This window comes from Ischnura elegans, chromosome 1 (assembly GCF_921293095.1).
Source record: "Ischnura elegans chromosome 1, ioIscEleg1.1, whole genome shotgun sequence".
NCBI lineage: Eukaryota > Metazoa > Arthropoda > Insecta > Odonata > Coenagrionidae > Ischnura > Ischnura elegans.
The window spans coordinates 113,133,431-113,153,813 of record NC_060246.1 but is presented as its reverse complement, the minus strand read 5'-3'; the positions used below and the strand labels follow the sequence as shown (position 1 = coordinate 113,153,813).

The 20,383-nt window shown below is 38.7% G+C and overlaps 1 protein-coding gene across 5 annotated transcripts in view; it reads left to right on the top strand.

Moving 5' to 3' along the window:
- Positions 1-20,383, top strand: part of LOC124168289 (inactive rhomboid protein 1) — a 276,207-nt gene that overhangs the window by 43,045 nt on the left and 212,779 nt on the right. Inside the window, exon 1 of one of the 5 annotated variants that reach the window (XM_046546471.1) lies at positions 5,591-5,763. The exons of the other annotated variants lie outside the window; for them this stretch is intronic. Coding sequence (XP_046402427.1) covers positions 5,729-5,763 — 35 coding nt within the window. The 5' untranslated portion in view covers positions 5,591-5,728. Of the gene's footprint in view, positions 1-5,590; positions 5,764-20,383 lie in introns of those variants that run through there. 5 annotated transcript variants of the gene reach the window in all.

Below are 20,383 nucleotides of genomic sequence, written 5' to 3'. Positions count from 1 at the left end.
TCGAATGAATTTCCTTTGCTGAGATATTCATTAAAACTAAGCCTCTGGTTATGATCGCCCTCAGAATTTAATCTAATACTTTCTACCTCATCTCGTTATTTATCATAAATCCGGACACGTGGCCTATTTATTTGAAAACCTCGGGCTTCTCTTAGCGCTCTATTTGTTATCCTTGTTTTATTTTTTCCGTAAAATTGGCACATAAGTTTCGTGGGCTTGTTTATATTTTGTGTACGTGGACGTGCTGTCCAGCTTTTGGTTTGTAACGCCGCCAAGTTGTTGAGGTATATGCGCCCGATGGGGCTTTACCGTCTTGCTTTTTTTTTTTGGACGTGAAGGTCATGGCAAAGTGGGCGAGACTACAGCTGCAGAAAAATTTTGTTTGCGAGCGCTTTGGACGTCGAGCTGAAGCAAAACCGCAGCCGGCCACAATGAGTTGGGAACAAAGGAATAGTAGTTCCACCCGGAGGAAACGCCACAATGCAGTGCGCCAACCACAAAACAGAGCACCTTTTAGTGTCAGCTCGGGATTACAATATTTGGTTCGGATAATTTTTTGATTCTCTTTTCCACGAACATCTTTTACTATCAGCTTAGGACAACAATATATATTTGGTTCAAATGATTTTTTATTTTCTTTTCCACGAACATTTTTGGTTTAGCAACTAAAATTTGTAATTCTATGAAATATATCAATAAAAACACACGGTTATTGGTATAAACGTTTTTTCTTCAAGTTAGGCTTGTTTATGACCTCTCATTAAGGAAGGTGTTAGTCAGTAGCGGATTTAGGAGGGATCGCATATGTCATTACCCCCGCAAAATTTTATTGAAAATTTATAAATTTCATTGGTTTAATAGTTTTTGTATCCTTAAATTCCATCTGTTTATTTTAAGAATAAAAATGAAATTTTAAGGCAGCAAAATGCGTAAAAAATGGGGGTTTTAAAATATTTTACACTGGACAACTCCCGGGGGGTATCCCAAACTCCACGGACCCAGATCATGACCCCCCTCTCAAATTTTATTTCTGAATCCGCACCAGCTGTGAGTTACTATTCTCCCTACAAAAATTATTGCTGCGCTGTAATTCTATTCAACTGCGTTTCCTTTGAGATTCCAACGTACTCGCGTTTATCCTCTCTGCTATCGAAAAGAAGGGTATTATTTTTAAACGTATGCAACTTACGAGAGAAAAGCATCGATTTTTGCTATTTCACATCATGTTTCGGGTGAATAGTTCACGATGGCATGGGAGGACAGGTATTCTGGCTCCGCCTCCTGCTGCCATCTAACGGGCTCACGGCGTACCGCTGGCGATCGAAATCGTCGATTCGGGATGGTAGTCGGAGGCTGGAGGGGAGGGAGTGAGGGAAAGGCGAGAGGCGGAGAGTAGGTGGAGGAGGGGAGAGTAATAATCAGCGAACGGGAAGCGCACTTTCGGTGCCCAGGTACCCAGAAGCGTCGATGACGTCGCTTGCCGTTTTCCGAGCATCATTGAAGCCTTTGACGGAGGCCTTACACCTGTGATGAAAATTTCCTCCGAAAACGGACTAATGTCCTTAAAGGCGTTACCACGGTTAAAATCAAAGAGTACGCTTGGTCGATGCTTCTTCCGTTGGGTATTTTTCTTTCCTCAACTGAAACTTGCGACTGGGTATATGATACCGTTTATTTCTCTCCACCGTGAAATAGGTCAATGCTGAGAATTGAAAACACTCAAATTTGGATAAAATTGTTCACATCAAGTTTCATATCGAGTATCAAAATCAAGTTCCTCGTAGGATAAAATGCGTTCAAAGTTAACGTAACTCTTTGAAAAATATTTAGAAAGTTGTTCTTTACTAATGTAGTTTTTTCATCGGAGTAAAAATAAAAAATAACTGCTTTTTGTGATGAAAGCTAAAGACTTAGGCTGAACTTGCAGCTTTCACTGAAGTAAGTATAGAACCAGTTGCATTTACCACAATAACGCAATGTAAACCGTGTTATCCAAATAATCACTGGCATTCTAAATTACAAAAATTGTTGTTTGAGCTTATTACATCATCCTTTAATTTTAGTGAGTTTAATAAAATTTGGAGGCATGTATCAATATTCGGCATTAATCTTCCCGCAATCGGGGTGAGATCGTAACTGCCGTTCCCAACCGTATTTTATTAATAGGTATCTTATCTTTTATCGCTTATTAGTAGGTATCTCCATATACTAAAGGAAAATCACTGTCTAAATTTCTTGGCCAAATGGTAATTGATCGTTCACTGAGATCTAAAACGTTAATTCGTGAAAGTAATTAGGTAGATGTAAAGGAAAGACGCAATAAATTCTTCCTCGTTCAACCATTCCTAGAAAATTTTCGACTATATAAAATCGAAAGATCCCGCCCTCATTTCTTGAATTATTTACATCATTATAGAGTTTTGGTTTATAGCTCGCTCTGAGTGAACCGCTCATTCAGGGGCGGTGTGTGGTGATTGGGGTCCTTCGCCTGGGGCTCATGACGGGGCCTTGTTTGCCGAGAGATCCGGGTGTCCTCCCCGGAAATTTTAGGAAGTTACACGCTCGGTAATAGATTTTGACTCTATTTTGACTTTTAAAAAACTAGATAGAAGTTGATAAAAAATATTAATTTCGTGATAAAAAATACTGCCAAGAGTGAGAAGTTCACAGCTTATAAAATTTAGTAATTTATTATGGTTGCATTAACTACTTAGTGAACATATTCTATTGCCATTTTAGTGTAAATAAAACAACTAATGTGAACGCAGAATTATGCAGTTTCAAAAAATACTTAATTTCAAGTAATCCGAGTCCTTTTAATTGCACATTTGATATACGCTTCACGATAGACGCGAGCGTTGTAGGGGGCCCCTATGCTCGGGGCCCTCGGCGATTACCGACCAGCCGATTGAAGGAAGGACTCACTCCCGTAAACGACGATGAAGCACGCAAGGCCGAAGTGATAGGCAAAGAAACAGTGGAGAAACGATGAAGCGCTCGTTATTAGTTTATTACGTCATCAACTCATCCACGGAAGGGTTTATGCCGTCGCCTTTAGCCGCGAATAGCTCGAAAAGTAAGTTAACGATGGATCGAGAAACGGAAAAATACGCGTTTCTCATTTTTTAAACTTCAGAAAGCGACAGTGAATTGATTTACGTGCCCATTGATTCCATTTATTTGCTCATAAGTAGTATCTGTAAGTGTAAAGGGTGAAATGATTACGTATAATTCTTGGTCGAATTGAAATTCCCAACCCACTCTCCCAGATAGATATTCGAGTAAGGAGCATTTTCTAGAAACCCTTTCTATGATGCGTTCAAATGAAAACCGTATTATAAGGGGGTAGGAAGATGCAATGAAGCTTATTATAGGTACATACTGAATATAATTAATGTCATTTTATAAATTAATACCAAGTAAACGCGACAGCAATTTATCGATATCATACGCTGGGGAAACTTCTCATTTTCCCTCACGAGTGCAGTTTCTGCGGAAGATTACGGTATTGCGCAGTGGACGATGTAGGAATTGAAGAATCTATTTTTTAATAACCGACTGTTGAGGGTGAATGGAATGCGCGGGTGAGATCATGCGTCCGAATTTATTTGTCAGACATGAATATTTTCAATATGCTTTATAAGAATTTGAATGCTCGCTGCTACTTTCTGAGGTTGGTTATGGAGAAGTTGTACCTTAGCTAATGGAGCTGGTTGAAAATGGTTTATCTTCTCATGTTTGTGGCCACCCACTTTTTTACCTTGATCCTCACATCTCTTGCCTACGTCTCTATGGGTTGGGGTTCTATTTCTTCCCCAACACACTATGTAGGCCAATAATCCTGCCATGTTGCCATTTAATTTCCCCTGTGTTCTTTTCCCCAAGCCCTCCCAAATATTCCATTTCCACTATCACTGAATCTAGAAGGCACAAGCTTTCTTGAGGATGGCTGAATATTTTTCCCAGCGGTGAGTCACCATGTAAGGACATAAATTTCGCCATCTTCCATCTAAGAATGTGGGGAAGGGATTTGGAGTCGGTCAGAGCGGTGCGATTCATATAGTGAGGCTGGTACGGCTTCGTGTAGCTACCATTATCACTCTCAGCAGTCATGACATAGGCCAACCTTGGCTTCCATTCGTTTACTTTCCCTTTTGTGCCTTCTTGTGACGGGTGCACTCCAACTCTCGAACCGTGACGAAAGTGACGGGATGGATTAACTGACACCTGCACTTGAACCGAGTGAAGTTAGACAATGGTCCTTTGATACAAGATCCTCGAGTGTTTCCTCATAAATGTGACTGGCTGGTCCTGTGTTCGTGTTCTATTTATTTATTTTAGCCATATGTAGTATTTATTGCCGTAAAAGTTAAGCTGAAAGTAGGTAGCTGAGAAGGGCGATCATTCTTTCAATTTTCTCATCCAATTATTTTATGCCAGGATGTTTCATAGCTGTAAATCCATTAAATTCCTCAACGCTGTGGAGGGCCACGTAATGGGTAATGGCGTCTCAGAATATGTGAATGTTCAAACACATCTGACTAAGTCAGTGCTGAGTTTTACAGTACATATCTAAACCAGACAACCTGCGGATTGAATGATTGAGCCCTTCATTTCTTTAGGGGCTCATTACAAGTATGGATTTATTACTTTACATTTCACGGTAAGGTAGTGTACATAAAGGGACGCCTTTGAGGCCTTTCTATGTGAAATGAATGAATTTTTTGTTTCCTACAATTAGAGAACGCATCATCATTGCTCAACCAGTTTTTTTACTCGAAGTATTACTAGTTTCAGACTTACTTCTTGGTATTTAAATTTGCAAGGTCTATAGGGTAGACCATTAACCAACACTTTTTTCAATAATGGACATTTTCTGTTATGGATAATTTATTTTAGCACTATTTCAAATGAAATTGGATAATTTTAGGTAGGATTAAGAAATTTCCAATATGATAGATAGTGTGCTCAAAATAATGCGTCATAGTATTTCTAAATTCGATCGTTTATCGGGGATCGGGTGGGTGTGGTGACTAGAGTATTGGCTTCCTACACCATGAGCAAAATCCTGGTGGTGGCTGAGTTTTTTTTCAGAGACTTTCCGATCCATACTTTATTCATTGCTTTTTGGAGGGAACTTAGCAGCAGTAAGAACAAAGCAGCAGTACAGCTTAAATTAGTAGAATTATTGCACTTCGTCCGTCGGATGGGAAGTTAAGCCGTTGTCCCCCTGACGCCTCTCGGTAAGAACAGGCCAATGGCTTGGTAAAGAGTTCTCGGGATCGCCACCGGGTCAGGAACTGACACGGTGGCGATCCAGAGAACTCTTTACCAAGTCCATTCGCCGGGAAAGCACGAAATCTTTCTTCACAGGCCAATGGCAATGCCTGGTCTCTCTCCACTCTCCCTTCCCTGCCCCTCCCCACGGTGCCAATGACTTCAGCCGTCGGTCACCTCCTCCGGATGCCATAGCATAACACGACCAGCGCGGGAGCGATGCGTCTTCTCAGGTACATGAGTATAAGAATGCCCGAGGCATTTACAAACGTGTCAGTGGGACGGACGGCGTGTCCCGTCCACTCTTGTGTGTGTACTATAAGATAAGCGTTCGCTGGAAAGCTCAGTCAGCGAGAGTCCTTCCCGCCATGTGGGCGATCGTGCGCTTTTTCTCGCTGCGAAGGTGAGAAGTGGGCGTTTTCAACATCGTGTGACGGAGTCGTGCCTCAGCATGGCGGACGACGAGCCGGAGGAAGGCTTGGAAATGTGAGTGCGCTTTTCTTATTGCGTGGTCGTCAGCCAGCAGTTTTTCCGAGTGCGTGGGCATTGCGATGGTTTGACCTTGTGCTTCCGTGGGCCAACGAACCGCTTCGGATGCCGTCATCTGGCGGAATTTGTTTGATATTTCCTCGCCAGGAAGAATTTCACGTTCGAAGAATGTTTGGGAAAATAATTGAGTGTTATTAGTAGCTGAAATGGGGTATAAGTGGAAGTTGCGCAGTCATTAAGTGTGAGATCGAACCAAGATGCATTATGTGTGCTGTGTTGTCCTCTCATTTGTGGGAAAGTTTTATCGTTGAAAGTCGGTGCTGAAGTTCTTGGTGACGGGTTGGAATCGTCCAATTATAACTGATCCAACGTAAATGATCACTGTGGCAATTTTTATGGTGTATTTTAAGATTTGCGCTGCTTCTATCTCCAATCTTAGTACTCTTACCTACATCTTAGTTATATATCAAATGAGTGCTAAGACTCTTCAAATAACTCCTTTCGCCACGTGATTGGGATGAGTCTTTTATATTGAAGTGAAGTTTATGATAGTGAAAGCCTAAAAATATTCAAAATTTCATAACTTTCTCTTGAGTTATTCATGCTATACTGTAGCCAATCGGAATTCTGGGAGCAGGCCCTCAGGTGTAAGCTGTCATTTTTTTCGCTTTTTCGTCGGTTTTCAAAAATGTCCGCAGCGCGGCGATGTGTGCATAGCGACCCATTCATTCCCATTGTTTACCTTGGTAGTTTTGCTCATCATGCAATACATATTTATCATGCGAACATTAATTAAGGTTAACAGCCCTAATGTTTCCTTATTTCATCGCTGAATTCGTTTCGCTCTACCGTCAGCATAGCGCACGGTGAATATTGTAAACCCATTTATATGCGCGGAGGATGATATCACTTTTAGCAGCCGACTGAATATTATTTAAGCGTAGTATTCACGATTGTAACCTTGCACTTGAGAGCCTGCCCTTCGGCTGAAACGATCATTTTGGCAGGCAAACCACGCAAAGGTGGGATGCCGGTGCCACACCTCTTAAGTTCCCGCGGAGGGAGTGGTGAGTGCCAATATCGAGTTGGGGACGAGGAAGAGAGAAAGCCGAGTAAAGAGTGGCGGAGAAATGAGTCAAACTGAGAATTTAATATTCGCAACCTACTTTGAGGACGATACTCGTGCTGACGTGAGAAGTTGAATATTTAAAATGCATTTAAATCGTGATTCGGGTGTTCTCGATGTACCTGCTCTAAAACTTTCATTATAATAGCGTAGGGCAACGTGAAAGGAATGCGCCCTCATTAATATTATGTTAATATTTTGAGGAAGATTGATGACTGCGTTATTGCGAAGCAGCGTATGGTGATATGAAGACGGTAAGAAAGATGTGGACACAGAAAATAGGTTGGATAAGCATAGAAATGAGGCGATAATGAGGTGATGAAAGAGAAGAGGTGAAGTCGATAATTTTGTTATGGACGAGAGACGATATCTAATGAGTGAATATAGAAAATACTACGGAAAAACCCAGAGAGAGAGAGAACGGAAAGGTATGAGAGAAGGATGACAGTACTAGTGAGATTTTAAGCCTATGGATAATGCAAGTGATGAGGCCTTCATTAATATGTGTACTCGATAATATGTCAACCGATGGTAATTATATATATATTATTCTTCCGCTGCTCTGGAAACAGTGAGTATATTGAAGCACATACTTGTTCATCCTACATCAGTCCATTTGTATTTTGATCTTTTTCTGTCAAAACTCTGTCAGATACATTGGCAGGAAATGGCTCGTGTTTACTCCGATTTCACTTATTTTATGCTGGCTTATTAGAACTGTTAACGTCGTATGAGTATGTTTTACGAAGCTCTATCTATGCTTTTGATATTTTTGAGCCACATAACATACAAGGAGGTATTTTTATCTTAAAATAGGGAGAAATACCCGACATAGCAATTTTTTAAATGATATAGATATTTCAGAAAGGTGAGATTATTAACCAAGCTAGATGTGAATGCTTGTTTCACTCTCTCAAATGTGGGCTATATTGGATGGTGAATTAGAGATTTATTCAGTTTTCGCCTTCCTTCCGGAAAACACCTTCAACTTTGAACAAATCTTGTGCCGTGGTAGACTTGCGGAACCTAAAATACGTTTAGAGGTGTATATGCTTCTCAAGAAAGCTTTATACGCTTCTTCCACAGCAATCCATCAAATTGCAACAATATTTTTATGATGCAGATTCAGAAAACTTTATTTAATGATGATCTTTTTCGAGTTTTTAATATTTGAATCGACTTGTTTTTTTCCAATTTCTCATAAGATCGAGCGAAAAAAATCAGGTCTTCAGCTTTATCATATCCACTTAACTCGATAAGATATCATAGTCATGTGCCGCTGCACTTCTGCGTTCATTGGTACCCGTTAGTTTTCATTCCTTATCTTTCCTATTGGACTCCGCCTGGATTTTACAATTTTTGCGGTATCTTACTCAGTTAAATAAAGTTGAGAGCCAATCCATTCGAAAGTTTACTTTCATTCTTGGAATGGTTTTACTTTGTTAATTTCCTGGAAGTGCACGAACTTTATATTTAATGTTTTCGCCAAAATTATAAATGCATACTTTTTGGGGGAGAATCTACTTAGGAACAAAATACGCTTTCATATACAGCGTTTTGAAACTTAAATATCGGGAATTTGCAATTTAACAACACAGAAATAAGAAAGAAAACATTGCCCAACATCTCAAAATATTACATCCTGTTGTAATAGGTCAAACATTTTATTAGAAGTGATTAAATCCTCGCAAGCAGCAGTGACGAACCATATCGTATATTTTGAATACATTAAAACTGCCAAGTGAGCATGGCATGGAAAATATATACCTCTTTGTCGATCTTTGTAAACTTTTATTGGGTTCTTAAAGCAATTCGATGGGTACTGCACGGAAGTTCTCCGCCCTTTTTACAAATGCAAAGTGTCGTTGCCTAATTTATGATTCCTCGAATGGAATTGGTGAAGAGTTCTTGATCACGTAGAAGCGAGACGAGATGAGAAGAAATAAGACGTCACTCATTCCTCGTATTATGAAATGATAATCTCAAGGTATAGGCAACCGTAGACATTACATCATTTCGCACGCACGCGATAAACACGCACGCTTTGAACCCTCGCTGAAGCGGAACGCGAAGGCTTCCCACTTCCAAGTCAAATAATCAAAATCAATGCCAGATTCCCAAGACACTGTGTGAAAGAAGTAACTTTGTACCCAGCCACGCCCGCGCATAATTCACCATGAAAAAGGCATTTGGATCGGCCAGGATTCAATCCTGGACCTCCCAATTGCCAGTCAGGTAGGACTGGTTAGTAACTGGTAGTAACTTGTATATCCATTATTATCAATAAATGGGTTTCATCGTGATTGATTGAAAAGGATGAAACTGGAAATAAAAATTAAAAAATTGTATTCAGTATTATTCTGATTTATTCCGCAAATAATCTTTGTTTAGTTCAATTTTTTGCTTGATAAAGCGATTGAAATCAATTTGTAATTGCAGGAGAGTAATGTGTCGTGGGGATAACTTTGTCTTATTATAGAATTAAATTTTCTAAATAAAATGTGAAATGGTAATTTGTCTGTTGCCATGTTATGGATATTATTTCACAGTATGTGGCATATTTTTTGTAATACCCACACTTTTAAAGGCTGAATTGTCGAGAGGGTAATTGTAAACATTTTAAGGTGGCATTGTGCTCTGTACATTTTGCGAGCCAACTCTTTTAATGGGGTTGGTGAACTTTATTTTAAACTATCATCTCTAGAATAAAGCAATGAACTTTGCAATCTATGATTTAACACTTTCCCGGTGAATGGAATGAATATCTATACTTTCTCGAGTTTGCGTACGGGCAATAAAATCTTATGCAGCCGAAGTTTCGGGTTTCGTCTCGTAACCGATTCTCAAGGATACTTACTCAATTACGCCGGCTGCCTTAGATTTTCTTACCCCCTCGCAAATCCGAGGAAAGGTTATTCAAGGACCTTTTTTTGCTTACCTTCATTGATGCTGTTTTGTTGACCATCCGTCGTTTTCCATACTTCTTTGAATATCTATTGGATTGATCCTTAAATTTTCGATTCAACTGTTTGTGAATGTTAAGAGTACATCCAGCCTTGTGCTCCCGTTCGTTGGGCTCACCAATCCCATTCGCACCAAGATGCGCCAAGCATATCGCGATCCATTCGCATGCTCGTTCACATACAGCTTGCCAAGCGAATTTCACGAGCCCTGGAAGCTTACGCGTGTTAACACGCGTTTGGGATCGGACGGACTAGCATCGGAGCGCTTTGCTGCGGAAGTGCATGTTTGCCGTGGGCGTTTGTTGAGTGAGCGTTGAAAGGCTGCATCGGATGCGGGAGGAGAGACTGTGTGGTGTGGTCCTCGCAAATTTGCGGATATTTGCGGCGACGTATCTCTAGCAATTCGTGGATACTTGCTCAGTTGAAGGAAATCGCACCATAAAATGACGCATTGCCATTTTCTTGAAAATTTATAAATTCGCCCCTCTTTGAATCAGCCTGGTGCTGTTTTATAAAACGAGGCTTACTTATAGAGTAAATATTTCTAAAATTCCCATAGATCTTATACAAATGATTATTTTTTCGTAGGTGAGATGAACATTGCTGCAGGAATATGAACGTCTGTTTGAAAAGATAGGATTAGCGTTGTAAATAAAGTACGAGGAGAGAAAAATGCTCCTAAAAATTCAAAATAGTTGTCAAAATAAAAAAATAAAAAAACTGCTTCACCACTTAATTAAAATCGTTTTTTAATCATTACTAGTATTATTAGTTCCTGTTATTATAGTTTCCAAAATGTATACATACGCAGAAGAGGGCGGTCGTTTTTCAGTCAGGTGTGCTCCGAATGCGTGAAGTCTTATTTGGGTTTTGACAGTGGGTTCCGTGAAAAATTCTCTTCCAACCGTGGGGCAGCTGCCCTCGAAATTAAATTTCAATTGTCAGGATGCCACCCTGAGTTTTACCCCTTCGCCCAATAAAATGGCAGTTGTGAAACCAACGAATAGAAATGACATTGGCCGCTGCCCTTCAAAAGTGCGTCCTCGGGGATGGCTGGCTGACTCACTTGCTCAGCACGGTATTGCCTGAAGTGGGATGGCCTGATTGTGGGCACTCGTTCATTTGAAGGGGTGCAGCGACCCCGGTGGCAGTGTCTTCTCGGCGGTGAACTCGACGCCCCAGGGCTCGCCGCACGAGGAGGAGCGGAGGTGGTTGTGGAGGAGTGGTGAGGTGGGGGCCAAGAGGGGTCGATATGGGGGAGGATAAAGGGAAGCGCCAGTTGCGGTCAGTGCCGCTATTAGGATACACGCCGACCTCTTCCCCCTCTCTCGTGGGAATCTGCAGAGGCAACTCTCCCGCCCAGAAAACTGCTTCCCGTTTGCTCCTGCGGACGGGTGTTTAATTGGTTCTGCCCGAGATTCTTCCCAGCCGTAATTATGCGAGCATATTTCCTATTTAGGGCTCTACGGTCCCTAGTACGTATCACAAAGGCAAACATTAACTAAGGAAATAGGGTGAGTGGCAACTTTGTACATTGCTGCATTCGTTGGTAACCATAGTTATAAAGAAAATCGCAGAAATAAGAGCGATAAATAATTTTTTTAATCGGTTCCAAATCTCTCATAAGTAATGTCCACCAACATTCTGAGCAAAGAATTTCTTACCTCAATTACGAATAAATATATGTTTCTCAAATGTTTAAAGGGCAGAAAACTTGATTTTAGAATGGATTAGCTCTGCCATTATATCATTCCTGAAATTGATTGATATTTTTATGATTTAATATAAACGTTATAGAGCACAACTTTTGTGTAGCTACTCATCACAAGATCATGAGATAGAATCAATTCCAAATAATGCTGCGATGATTAAAATGTGTAATGCGAGAAGGTTATAGTTTGCGTGAATCTTAGCCTCTAGCATGGTTAAACTTTGGAAAAAGGCCATGTTTTTTATTGAATATAGAGCTGTAAGCCAAATTAACTTTGAATGATCATATTGAGTGAGGTATTTTTACGGAACAACTTTATAGAGTACCCTTATAATTTCTTGAAATATACGTACATAATCATTCTTCGTAGCGTAAGATATTAACTCTTTGAAGTATTTTAGTAATTTTAATAAAGAATTCTGGCCAAGTTTGAATAATTCGAATTGCTGTAATAACTAGAATGTAGCTTTTGAAAGGACATCGCAATATAACATTGAACGATGAGGAGTAATTATATTTGTAGCCATCGTTAGCCAAGATAAATTGAAGATTGGAGACGGATAACTCAAATTTATGGTCATACTTTGAGATTAAAATTTAATTACAAAAGCTTTTCTGAAGCAAGAAAGATTTAGTACCCCTGTAAAATTTAGCAACATTCATGATATCTGATGACCGTATTTATGGAAACGGTTGTATCTATACTAATAGTATGCGTATGTGCATAGTAGCCAATATGTGCTTAAAAAATGTTGAATTAACTTTGGAATGTCCTGCGAGAGGGATCGGAAAACTGCGAAAATAAAATGGAGAGAAAGTATTTATTTTAATTTTACTTTCAGCCTTCTTATCTTGATGCATTTGATGCAGCGACGCTGGTGTACAAAAATTAGATACTAAAATTATGCTGCTAATAAGAACTTATAAATTCCTTCGTAAAAAAATGTGTTTAGTTAGCGAATGAAGGAAGACTTCATTTAAAACTCGCTATAGACAGTTTTATAACTATCGCTAATTTGAGTAGCAATCATTGTACGTATTTTCGGGCTAATTTTTCCAGCAACCTTTGTAGCTGTTTAATGTGTGATTCTAGTTGAGTGAAGCATACCACTGAAGTATTGATGGAGTGAAAATGTGCTGTAAATAGTAATTTTATTTATTTCTGTAAGTGACCGATGGAGTGAATGTGGCAAGAACAGGAAGATAAGGGGTATGGGGCAGCCAAAAGAAAGTACCAAATAATTATCGTCGGTGGTGAGCCAAAATAATCCTCATGGTCGGCGGAAATGATAACCCATTACTAACTACATCAGAATTGGGACCAAATTAATTGGAGTTATCAAATTATGGATGCTGGATTAGTGACCTACCTATCTCGCCTCCCATGCGATGTAATTTGATCAAAAATTCCCGCAAGCCCCTGCTAATGTGTAAGCTTTTCCTGTCAGGTGTTGGGCTTGCCGAGCGGTTATGGATGTTGTGAGTGCAGGAGCGGAAAATTGAATGCGGAATATCCGTAGATTGAATCACGTTTTGCCGTTGCTCTTTGCCGCCGTCTTTCTCCAAATAATTAAGGAATTTTGCCAGCCATAATATCATATGAAAATGGATTTATTTTTTTAAATAACCCGTAATATTCTGTATGTACCGTGGGTGGTTACAAATTTTAATTAATAACTGATGAGCTATGAGCTAAGGATTCTAGGAATTGATGAATATAGGTTGATTAATTGGACTAATAATAATTGTGTATAGATGATAAGAATGTAATTTGCTACGGTCCTTACGATGAAACAGGTTGATATGCGCATGATTGTGAATTAATGCCCTGAGGTGTTTTTTTCTTTCTCCTTGATTGGCATGTGTTGTGGGGGCTAGCAACAGAATTTGTGGTGAAATGGAGATAAGCAGTCATAAAAATAGTGAGATGAAATTCACTTTAATGAGTATGGTACCAGTTTGAACGGGGTTGTATCATGGTGACCAAAGCATAACTGTCGCTGTTATTTCAAGAACTGTTTTGTTTTTTTTTTAGTGTTCCATCTGAAATCTGGTAATATATGATTTACAATTTACTCTGAAGTTATGTTATTGAAAATTGCCTTTCACACTCAGTTACATCAAATTCCCCTATTTTAATGTACTAATATAAATCATTTACCGCCAAATTTCGATTTTCAACTGCACTCATATAGCATCAAAAATTATTCAGAGAATAAAGATCCATACTTTCGGTTAATTATTTTTTTGCAATGAATTCTATCCGTGCAGTTAATTCCAGAGGCTTCTCAAGCAGCCCTGGCTTTGAATTTTTCAAGTTTTATAATGCACAAATAATTTTTACAAGGATACTCCGACTACTTCAATAACATATCGTTTCTATATTTAATGATGTATGTTAAATTGGAGCTAGTATTTTGGTATGGAACAAATATGGAACGGGTAAGAAATTTTACATTGATTTTGATATAATGATATGAATTCAATTGGAACATACAATTTGTAAAAAAATACCTTTTTTAATCTAGAAGCTGGGATTCTGAAACCCCACCCCTCTACATTGAGAAACTGTCTTGAAATGTGGCAACATTGTGATCCCTTGAATCCAACACATAAGTTCCCTATCCCCTCATGCCACACTCCTTGCCGAGCTCTTTGATCGCGAACAATCAATTTTTCATTCTTTCACAGGACACCCTGTTTTTTTATTCCCAAAGCAATATGTGACGTCTGTTTCATTTACAAAGTATAACTCAAAATTACGTGCTACATGTAGAACATCGATAAGAACCTATAGAAAGTATTGGGTATCCATTTGATCTCGTTATTTTTACTTGTCTTTTTCTACATCACGATTGAGATTAATTCTTCTACCGTTGTCATACAATTTACAAATAAAAACGATAGGAATATGTTTTCACCTTGAGAATTCACCGATTTATTTCAGTCTTTTTGGTAAATGCTAGATATTTTTAGTAAGACATCGGTTGAGTAGAATTTTAACGAGTTTAGAGTAAAATTAATAACACCGAATTTTTGCGAAAGGCAAAATCTTTGAGTTTAGTAAAACAATTTTTCCTGACTTGATTTTTATTTAGATAAACCTATCTTATAAATACTGCGTATGCTTATTTTTTTAAATTTTATTAAAACTATGTACCTATACCAATTTGTTGAAATAAACCACTTATTATTGCTATCCACAAAAATCCGCTTTATCTGTGTATTGCATATTTTATTCGACAGAAAAATGAAATCATACCCTTCAATGACACAATTAGTATGTGTATTGAGAAATTTCTGTGTTTTCCAATCAATTTCATGAGCCGCAATCCTTCTCTCCATGCCACATCCTAACTTAAGACAATTAGGGAAAAGATTGTATTATCCCTAAATTGCTGTTTGGATAAAACTAACCTACTGCTAATTATGTATGCGATCTAGTCAATTTCTGTGCAAGCAATTTTTGTGTGTAAACTGATCTTATGACGAGTTAAAAAATGATGCCATGCTGCTTGAATACTTTACATTTTGTGTGCCATTAAATACATCAGTCAGCGCGTGGAAAGTTAAATATGTTAAGAATAAAATCCCGCGAGAATATAGTCTGTTTGAGGACCATGATTAATAGTCATTACCTAATTAAATAATATCAAGCATATATGGCGAATTATATTTGTAAATCCTAGTTAGAAGTTATTTGGGGTAGGTATATAATATTTTTTCATTAATTTCTAATTTTGGAGGCTCTCATTTCGATAGTCGTTACTAGGAAGTATGGATTTACAGGTTGTATGTTTAAAATATTTTTTTTCGAGATAAACATTACGTAGTGTGGGATTTTTTAAAATGACTTCACAGGATTTACACATGCAAGGTATTACCAAGCGCATAATCAGAATTATATGATTACTGAAGATTAAGCATTCAAAAAACAAAATGCATCGTGGTCCCTTCCTTAATTCTGAGAGCGGTCATAGTATGGTTTGTAACATACCTAAACATTAAAGCCTTATTTGAGATGTCTAAAATCTACTCGAAGATCGTATGATGCACACAGTTACGTGTTTCAAAGCTTCGAAAAAAAGAAAAGAAAGTCAAGAAGCCGCCTACAACTCTTCATTCGAAAATAGCTCCACTGCTTTCCGATGCCTTCTTTCTGATAGTCGAGGAGGCGTGCTATTCCTTATGAAAATAATCCATCCCAAGTATGCCCAGAATGGTCGTTGGAGGCCATTTAAATGACTTCCCCACTTCCTCGCACCTTGGCCCTTTATCACTCGAAATATGAGAGCCGAAATGGGAGCGAGGAGTCTTGCTTACCGACCACTTCATCTCCTCCCTTATCTCAACCTCGCTGCATCTCATATACATGGAATGGAAACTTATTCAAATGGAAAGGTGAGTTTGAAAATAGATGAGTCCCGTGGACCGCTTAAAATATAGCATAGCACTAGATGTTGAGAAGATCCTCCTCAACATCTCCTCCTCCCCACCTCCTTCATCGTACAATTTTCGAGACTTTATCGATTTTCTCGTGATTTGAGTTGGAGTGCTTGTTATCGGTATGATGTATTTAATTATTGCTCGGAATAACCTACTTTGCACGAGAATCATTTCCTTTTTAAAACGTTATATTTATCCGGAAGCGTTACGAAATCCAACTCTCTCAATTTATATTCCGTGGAGGAATATATTTGTTCACGCTAAGCGCAAAGATAGGTAGGATAGCGCCAGATTATTATTAATAATAATGATAAACATGGTACATTTTCTAGCTTAGTAACTTTCCGAAATTTGAAACCAAGTTTCTAGTATTGTTTTCTAAATATATATATTTTTGAAATGTGTAAATTCATGTCTATACTTCTCACATCAATGCTTGCCGTTTTCAAATTAGAATGAGATATGGCATGCCTATAAATGGAGATTACTCATCTTAGTAAAGAGAGGATCCAAATTCGTTAATTTGTGAAACTACGGATTGCTTAGTTTAAAGGCAATAGGCAGGCGTGTGCGCTCAGAAAAAGTACTAAAATTTACAAAATGATCGCATATTATTTGATTTCAGATGGAAGGGAAATAATCTCAACCGATGTACCAGTAATATTTACAGAAAAGTATTCTTGAGCTATTTCACTCTAAACGGCTCTCTGTTTTCTGAAGGTAAACGATAACAGCATAAGACACATTAGGAGGATGTCTAGTCTAAACTAGGGATTTCAGATATGCTTTACGTTTTCATTCCGTGCTTCCAACTACGGAAAATTAGTGCTTAATTGGAGTTCGAGCAAATTAAAATAAAATAGTTCAGAGTGATGCCACATTAAACACAGTTTTAGGGTCCCAATAAGTATTTAAGTCTTTCTCATGTGTCCAACAGTTAAAGAATCTTGCTGCAAGGGTTTATAGTAGTCTGAAAACAGTAATTACACTAACTTTAAAAAAAATTAATTTGTTTTGTAATAATTTCTTGTTTTGAAACCTTAAGAGTTTTTTCAACATATTGTGTATTGATATAAGGCTTATATATATTCAATGATTTCACGTACTTTGGTTTGAGTTGAAAATAATTTTAAGTACGTCACTATCTACAGCTTGAAGTGGCTATTTCCTTGTGCCCTATAGTGATGAAGCAAACTTTACCTTTACCACGCTTATTTTTTATATTTAATTTCCATAGCTATCTGTATCTTTACAAGTTGTCCATGTACCATATTTAGGCTTTCTATCCAGATTCATTATTTTAAATAGTTCTTATCAAAACTATATCTAGGCTAAATTGTTTTATTCCTGATCACGTCAAAATTTAAGCATTGAAACCTATGCTAGCAATTCTTTTACTGACTCTCTACTGTAGTATTTAAACGGAAGTTCGAATTTAAAAATTGCTCCCGTTTATGTGACGTACATACATATCCGAAATGTAATGGTACATGTTCACTCTGTTTTTATCTCCGCGAGATTTGCGCCTCAAGGCAGCTGCACGATATCTTGTTGACTGTGCGACGCTTGTAAAATCCGCGTGTGATGCAGTATGTCTCTCTCGATGACGAGGTTCCTCTCAGACGGCGCGAGAAAATGATCCGTCGACGGTGCGCCGTAAACCCAGGAAATGTGCACTCTTTGCCGCCTTCATCTTTCTCAGAGACTCTCTTCTTCAAAGCGTCGGCGTCTTCCCATCGTTGCCACTCCGGTGATGCCTCATTGCCGAAGCGGAGTATATTCCCATTTCTTCGGTATTTCCTGAGTCTCGTGTGTTCCTACGCCGCCTCCATTGTCTCGATATCTTGCAGAACATTCCCGTCGTTGCCCCTCCTCGTATCTTATCTCTGCCGGATAAACGCGATGGTTAACGCAACTTTTTGAGTCCAAATAAAATATTTTGCCATATTGACACACTTTATCATTTCTGCTTCTTTTGAAGCCCATTCCTTGTTTGGAGCTTTATCACTCAACGGTTACATTAGGGCCCAAAATATTGATACAAATGTATATGCTATATAAATGAACAAATTTCAGTCTTGCATCTTGTAACGTATTGAGAGATTATAATTTTCATTATTTAAGCAGAACATTTTAAAATTTGCGTTAGTCAAAGTATATCTATAAAAAAATTTAGGCAACCCACAAATCAGCCCTCCGATCTTAGGTAGTTTGTAAAATGAATTCTAAAAAATCTCCTAAAGATGATTTTGAAAGCTGAAATCCTAATTTTAGGTCAACGCTGAAATTTTTTTCCTTCCTATCGTTGCTAATAAATTTTAATTTTCAATCAACTACTTCATTGCAACCAATCATTGCAGTCGATATTATTTTATTGGGTATCTAAGAACTTGTGCGCTTATTCCCTCAAATCTATGAAATTATTGATCTTTTCCTACTCTTAAGTATATTCTTCCGTTGTTTCTCCTTTAAAAATATTAAATCTCGAATGTTTTATCCTCCTCTGTTTGGGCCTTAAGACCGTCCTAAAGCATTTTGTCAGAGCCATCTTCCAATATTTTTAAACTACGAATATTATTATTTTGGTAAGATGTAAACACCAAAGAATGTCGATTTAGTCATTTACTTTACACTCTCTGAGCATACTTCTCATTCTTTGCTTTTTAAGTTGTCAAGCAATGAAAACCACATGAATTTCGCAATATCTTAGTGCTCGTTGATCGTATGCGGCGCTTAGTTTTAAAAATAATAATTTTATCCACGTGAAACTTGCTCAATAAAACATACCATCTCCAGTCCGAACTTCTCATGCAAACAGTGTACGAAGTACCTGTTCGACGGCACCTCATCGGTTGAGAGCTGCAATTCAGGCCATTGTGGTACCTGAATAAGGTGTTATTGGCATTAAACATCAATTCAGCCAGCATGTTATCTTATTAATTGTAAAGGTCCGTTTTTGTATTCTGGTTTCCACCTGTTCCACCTATAAATACTTGAACCCTGGACGCTTCGAAGCATTATTACCAGCAACAAGAAATGTATAATTGCTTATGAATCCCGCCAGCTCTGTTTGCACTTACAAAAATCATACAATCTAGCTACTTTACTTTTTGATCCGAGTGGAAGCTTCAACCTCGTAACTGGTCGTGTGAAATCATTTCAAATGCATTGAATCTAAATCTCCTGACAATTTCCCTTTAACCGAAAGTCAGTGGAAAATACAGCGACGAGACTTACGGACGATTGGATGTAGTGTTGTGAGATTACTGGAACTTGAAAATTTCGAGCGAAAGAAACCATGGCTTACAGCCTCGTTGGACAGGTGATTACTATATTTGGGTCTCCTCCTCAAAGCCTCCAAGCTAGAATAATGCAGCCAATCACGAAAGATTTATTTCTTTGCATTGAATTGTAACCTTCTCTCCCCGTGAAATGCCATTACTCTACCCTGCGAGCCCTCCATGAGTACATGGGATTACGATGGGGAGAACAATGGGATCCGCCAAGAGCAGTTCAGTTTAGAGCATAGCTTTGGTAAGTTGCATAGGGTGCCTCCGCGCGTCGAGCAACCGTTTAATATCAACTGGGTCTGAGTTACAGTCAGGGAAAGACGGAACAATACAGAAATTTACGGCTTAACGCTCCATCCGATGGGCTCTGTACAGTATTTTGGAAACGCACCCCAAATCTTCCAACCTTGCTTCAGATTAGCTCAGATGTATTTAACTGCGCCTCTGGAATTTGAGCTTTACTTCCCCAACTGTAGGATAGTGCAGTAGCATCATGATTCTCAATATTTTAACTTGAAGCGCAGCCTTTCGCAACGATATTAATTAGTATTGGAGGCTTTCGGGAGCAGCTGTGTATTACGCTTTTTCAAGCGACCTTTCGCGGCAATTGCAGGACGCATCGTCAGGCGATGATGGTGGCCGGAATGAGGGCCTACATCGTCTAATGATGCATCCTGCATTGGCCGCGAAAGCTCGCTTGACAAAGCGTAATACACAGCTGCTCCCGAAAACCTCGGTAAGTCTTAATATTTTATATGAGGGGTTGAGAAGTCAAGGGGTGCAAGTGATTTTTTTCCTAACAGAGTTAGGTTAAGTCAATCGTTAGAAGAAATACACAAAAAATTGTTTGCTATGGGATACGATTGAGTCTTTTTTCTGTGCTGACGTCGAGTGGAAAATCAAATGCACTACTAAATATCTAGTCGATCTCGTTTGTTTTCTATGCCTAATTTCTGTACCTAACACTTTCTTTTGTACCTCATGGCTTCTCACCCACTCATATCTATTAAGGAATAGGCGTGCACGCAATGCCCGCAGAGGGTACACTTATTCAGGCCTTCGAGGGCAGTGCGGCCTTACG